The sequence below is a fragment of the Nymphalis io genome, chromosome Z, assembly GCF_905147045.1.
Source record: "Nymphalis io chromosome Z, ilAglIoxx1.1, whole genome shotgun sequence".
Lineage (NCBI taxonomy): Eukaryota > Metazoa > Arthropoda > Insecta > Lepidoptera > Nymphalidae > Nymphalis > Nymphalis io.
In genome coordinates this window covers 6,316,221-6,322,308 of record NC_065918.1, presented here as the reverse complement: position 1 = coordinate 6,322,308, position 6,088 = coordinate 6,316,221, and the positions used below count along the sequence as shown (strand labels likewise).

At 30.9% G+C, this 6,088-nt stretch overlaps 2 protein-coding genes across 3 annotated transcripts in view; one reads left to right on the top strand and one right to left on the bottom strand.

The window, feature by feature from the left end:
- Positions 1-1,404: 1,404 nt before the first annotated feature.
- The window catches only part of LOC126780291 (peptide transporter family 1), a 28,757-nt gene continuing 24,073 nt past the window's right edge, over positions 1,405-6,088 (bottom strand). For both annotated transcript variants that reach the window (XM_050504618.1, XM_050504619.1), the window contains exons 10-13: positions 5,724-6,058; positions 3,585-3,804; positions 2,340-2,576; positions 1,405-1,647 (exon numbers count right to left, since the gene is read on the bottom strand). In XM_050504618.1, coding sequence (XP_050360575.1) covers positions 1,489-1,647; positions 2,340-2,576; positions 3,585-3,804; positions 5,724-6,058 — 951 coding nt within the window. In that variant the 3' untranslated portion in view covers positions 1,405-1,488. The remainder of the gene's footprint in view (positions 1,648-2,339; positions 2,577-3,584; positions 3,805-5,723; positions 6,059-6,088) is intronic.
- On the top strand, positions 3,859-5,733 carry LOC126780292 (esterase E4-like). The gene has a single exon (XM_050504620.1). It carries the CDS (start codon positions 3,937-3,939, stop codon positions 5,641-5,643), a length of 1,707 nt encoding a protein of 568 aa, XP_050360577.1. The 5' UTR covers positions 3,859-3,936; the 3' UTR covers positions 5,644-5,733.

Here is a 6,088-nt window from a genome sequence, read left to right as displayed (position 1 = left end):
TATTTAAGCATTTATTATACGCAATTATTAACAAGTCGCCTGCAGACTCGTGCGCTACGATGGCACCAGCATGTGCCTCTCAAACTCTAGTTACTTAATTTTTTTAAAACACACAAAATTAAATAAAAGGTCATATGAATTTTTAAAATTCACCAAAAAAAATAAATTTAGATTTAGCACTAAATAAATATTACTTGTTTATTTAATGCTTACACTTGATTTCATAATCATTTTTTTTTACTAAATACAAATTCTATATTTTTATATTGCTTCAATACTATATTAAAGAACTTTATTACAACGTTTTCAATATCAATTTAAGTAAAAATGAACACTAAAATTAATAATAAAAAGCAATATTTCCGAAAGTTTGGCACGGGCTGGCGCACAATTGAAAATAAAGCGGAACATGGAGGGTTAACCGACGTCACACGGCTCATCCCCACAGAGCTCCTACTACGCGATCCTATGGGAATAACACACAAATTATCCAAAACTAATTGTGTAATATGTTCACGCCATTTAACTAAACAGATTGGACATTATGGGTACATTTTTTTTAAAACAATATGATAAATTATTTATTTAGTATCGATTTAAAATTTTTATAATAATTGTTTATTTGTTTTTTAAAAAGGATTGCTACATTCAGATAAGAAAGAATGAAAGACCGTATGAAGTAAAAATTCAGAAAGGTTTAGGTAGAAAATATACAAATAGAAAGTTAGGTGTAACCATCGATCGAGCGATATAGAATCATTTATAATATATTAGAATGGCGTAGTATAATGGACATAGTTTATTGTGAGATCATGTCATTACCATTCGGTTAATTGCCTCGTGTAATTAGCTACATACCTAATTATTTGCCAATCGACTATTATGCGACCCTAATGTTATATGACAATGAAAGCGTATATACGTATATATACGAAAGTGTATTCAATTAATAACCCTCTGATATATCAGGGAAACTGAGATTGTAGGATACGATTTACACGATTGTTATTATCTAGAAAGCATGAAATAGATAAACTCCATCTATAAACAATTATGACTTTTTTCGTACTAAAAGAATATTTTATAGGGTTTTCGGAATTGAATAATCTAGTCCAAAAGAATAAAAAAAATTAAAATCATAATAAATCTGAGAATACAATTTATCTGAAGGTATTTCAAATTAGACTTCTGTTTATTTCTCCATCGTTTTAATTAACTCTTAAGAGCCGCTCAATCAGTCTTACGAGTTTACAGTAATTAATTTTTTCATTCTTAGAACGAATAAGCAATCCGATTTATTATACTTATTTAACTGTATTTGTGAATTTAGACCGACTGTCTTTTAGACCAATTGTCTTCTAAAATTATAATCATGGAGTTAAAATGTAAATTAAAATAGCCATATTTAATAACCTGATTTGTTCATTTTATTATATTAATAATTTATATAATTAAAATAATATTTATTTAACAATATATTATATAAACCTAGTTTTCTTTGCATATTTTATCCGGTAACTTTATTTCTTCGACGGTTAGGTCCTCAGTACTTGATTTCAGTTCCACGTATTTGTATTTTAAGGCCATAGTCATAAATATTAACATATCAAGTAACATAAGACCCGCAAATAAGAAAAATTCCTTCCACTGAAAAATAAACATGATTAATTGATGCAATATTTATATGAAAAAAATATTTATGCGATTATTGCTAATCGCAATTTATTTAGACACATAAAAATACAAAATAATTATGAATATATGAGGGTAGGTATTATGCATATTTTTTTATGTTATGTCATAGTAAAGGTGTTATGTACCTATATAAATATTTTGTTATAATTGTCATAAAAAATGTATTATTTTTAATTCGTAAATTTACGGATTACATGAACCGACGGGGTGGTGTTACGTTCCTATTTTTATTAATAAACACAATCTTTCTCACAACATAGTATTTGTAACGCTCTAAATCACGCTTAGGTTCAAATATCTATTCGCATAATAAGAGTTTTGATGCTGATTTCTATAAAATTACAATTTTGTAAATTAATAATATCCTGGGACATTATTCACATACGGCCATCTGATCCCAAACGAAGCAGAGCTTGTACTATGGAAACCAGATAACTGATATACTACATATATTACTTTTCTTTTGTAAATACATACTTATATAGACAATTAAACCCAGACTCAGGACAAACAGTCATGTTCATGCACACAAATGTTTGACCTGGGTGGGAATCGAACCCACAACCTTTAATAATTTATTAATTAACCACGCAAACCGGCTCGTTTAATCAAATCATGTCTTTAATTATAAAGTCTATATTTACCTGAGCGTTTAAAAAGTTTCCTTCAACAATTAAGACTACGATAAGATTGCCGAAAGCAACCGTAAGTAGCCAGACAGATTGTAGGACAGACTTCATACTAGCTGGTGCCTGCGTGAACGAGAACTGGAGCCCGGTCACCGAAAACATCACCTCGCCCATCGTCATTACCACGTATTGAGGAACTAACCACAATATGTGTACGCTGTTCGGAGGCGTTATGATCACCGCTTCGGCCATCTGTAATAGATTTCTTTTATAAATTGTAATTACAATATTTAGACAGATATATTCATATAGAACCTTAGATTATATGTAATACTTACATAAATAATATAACATAATTACGCAGTATTTGCATTTACACAAGTGGAAATTAAATCTTTATACATGGTTTATATTATTTTATTTAGTAGACGGCCAATCTCAAAGACTGGCTTAAGATATAATATCGCGTAAGTGGTTAAGTGGCGCAATCGTTGTTATGGACCCGAACCACTTTGTATTTCAGGATCTCCAGCCATTGAGATTGGCCAGCTTGGCCAAAATTTGGCCAGGATGACATTATTATTTAATTAAGATATTTTATTTTATTAATTTTATTCCGTTCTCTGTTTAGATATAATGACGGCTACAATCAGCGATTTATATTAATAAAATTATAATGTACAGGACGCAGAAGCCGAGATGGCCTAGTGGTTAGAATGCGTGAATCTTAGCCGATGATCGTGGGTTCAAACCCGGGCAAGCACTACTAAATATTCATGTGCTTAATTTGTGTTTATAATTCATCTCGTGCTTAACGGTGAAGGAAAACATCGTGAGAAACCTGCTTGTGTCTAATTTCATTGAAATTCTGTCACATGTGTATTCTACCAACCCGCATTGGAGTAGCGTGATGGAATAAGCTCCAAACCTTCTCCTCAAAATGGAAAGAAGGCCTTAGCCCAGCAGTGGGACATTAACAGGCTGTTAGTACTGTACAGGACGCGTTTATGTGTATACATATATAGCCTTAGTAAAAATTCAAAATATCAAATGCAGTGGGTTTCATAGAAAGGTTTGTATAATATTAAAAACTTCCAATATATCATTTTTAAAGTACTGAACGAGTTTCGAGTATACATATATGGTTTTATGAACAGACTTATTCAAATTTGATTGCGTCTTATTACGGAATGTAAGAATGAGATGGATAGCATTTTTGTTAATTAAATAAAATCATTATTCTAAAATTTTAACACTCACGTAAGACCCATTTCCTGTTTGGTAAAGAATAATAGTATACACAGCTCCTGCTTTAAATTGGAAGTCTGGTAACACCACAACACCATCTACCATAACGTCGTAAGTTCCTTTTTCTATAGATTTTTGTGTTCTGTCTTCGCTGTTTATAATTAATGACGTTCTATTCTTTTTATTGTTTTGGACGTTAATAGTCACGGGCGTATTAACGTTCGATAAAAATCTGTAATAAACAATTTGTGATTAATTTAATCTCAGCGATTCCAGGGCATTTCATAAACAAAAAATGTAAACATTGCATTTTAGTATATTTATTAAACGATAAGATTTTCAATTAAAAATATAACCCATAAAAATGTTGCAAGGATACTTTTTCTTACTTTTATTATTAGAAATAAGAACATTAAATGTAAAAGTACATGTAAAGCAAGGTACTTTAATAGGAAATAGGGAAATAACTGTTTTTGGTGAAAAGTTGTATTATGCATTTTATGGTGTGCCTTACGCTCAAGCCCCCGTTGGAAAATTGAGATTTGTAGATCCAAAGCCAATTAAACAATGGACAAAACAACTAGACGCCACTACGGAATACCGCGGAGCGTGTGCCCAAGGTCACATTGTACACAAACAAGGACAATATGGATTTGAAAATTGTTTATATCTGAATATTTATACACCAATTTTACCTAAATCTAAAAATGAAACTTTAAAGGCTGTAATCGTTTGGATTCATGGTTACGCATTCACTTCGAGCTTCAGTCACATACACGGACCCGATTTTTTAATTGAAAATGACGTATTATTCATTACTTTAACGCACAGAATAGGTGCATTCGGATTTTTGAAAGTTAACGAATCGGATTCTAATGCGAACATGGGGCTAAAAGATATTGTCATGGGTCTTAAATGGATCAAGAGAAATGTTGAACAATTTGGTGGCGATAGTAAGAACATAACGGTCATGGGAAGTGGCTCTGCGAGTACATTTCTGTCATTATTATTGACAACAAAACACAGAAATATATTTTCAAAAATGATTTTACAAAGCGGTTCGATATTCTCTCCTTCATTGTACCAAATCAATCGTGATTTAGAGAGGTCTAAATTAGAAAACGAAATAAAGAAAGCTGGGTTTAAGAATTTGAAATCTGTTCCAACAAATAATATTATTCAAGCGTATAGAAAAATATACAGTAGTATGGACTTGATAAATTCCCAAAGGCCTCTTATTCCCTTCATGCCCACCGTAGAAAAAGAATCCAATAGAGCATTAATTAAAATAAATGTTAATCAATTATACAATACTATTAAAAATTTAGATGTAAAAATCCCAATTCTTATTGGATTTACGAGTCAGGAAAGTATAACAGAATTAATACCGTTCATTCATAATCCACATCATTTAAATTTTTTTAAGTCGTTTTTCAAGTTTATGGTACCATATTCAATTGGTTGCAAGTACGAATACTCAACAAAGACGTACAGAGCAATTTCCCACGAAATAAGAAATCAATACTTCAGGCGTGGCATTTCAGAACACTCCATTAAAGACTTTTTAAAGTTTTCATCCGATCTTCAAAAATATCCGATATATAAATATATAAAATCAAGATTAAACTCTGAAAGTAAAATCTACGTTTATAAATTCAATTATGTTGGAAAATTTAATGTGGCTAAGGCAACTTCGTTATCTGGTTCGACTTTAAAAATAAATGGTGCAGCACACGGAGATGAAATTTGTTACATTCTAAAGTGCGACCCTCAATGGGAATCATATGTAAAATTGAAAAATGTCAGCTTTGATAAAGATAGAGAATTTATAAATCAGATTTCTAAAATGTGGGCAAATTTCGCAAAAACAGGGGATCCAACGCCTTTAAACGCTTATTCTAATTTCACTTGGCTACCGATGACATTAAAAGACGATAATGTTTTTCTTTTTGATAAAGTGAGCAGATTAACAGATTCTGTTCCAGAACAAAAAATGTATAATTTTTGGAACGAACTTTTTAATAAATATTATGCACCAGATAAATGTAAAACATTCAAAGAGGAACTGTAAGAATATTATATTAAATCATTTTTATTATAGTCGATTATAATTGCACAAAATTAATTAATAAATAATATTTTTGTTCTTACCTTACACTCACACCATCTATGGCTTTGTTATTGTTATCAGTGAAATTGTAGAACTCATCGGTAATGAAAAAGGAATTTGCTGTTTTCTCCTTCAAAGAGAAGGTTTTACTGAACGTTATGTTTTCACATTCAGTATTTTGCATTCCTCGAAGTGAGTATGGCAGTTGAATAATTTCATTGGCTTCAAAGTCAAGTTTTTCATACAATCCTAAAGCTCCAATTGTAGCGTGATGCGATGTATTACCATTAGTTATGTTTAATGCGAATTCACAATTATATCCGTTATAAATTCTTAGTTGTGCAAGACCTTCTGATACCGGAGTTCCATAAGTAGGCTGAAAAATTAATAACTTGTACATGGGATT

What these genes read in the sequence shown, in the direction of transcription:
- LOC126780292 (XM_050504620.1), top strand. Translation starts at nt 3,937, where the DNA reads ATGTTGCAAGGATACTTTTTCTTACTTTTATTATTAGAAATAAGAACA.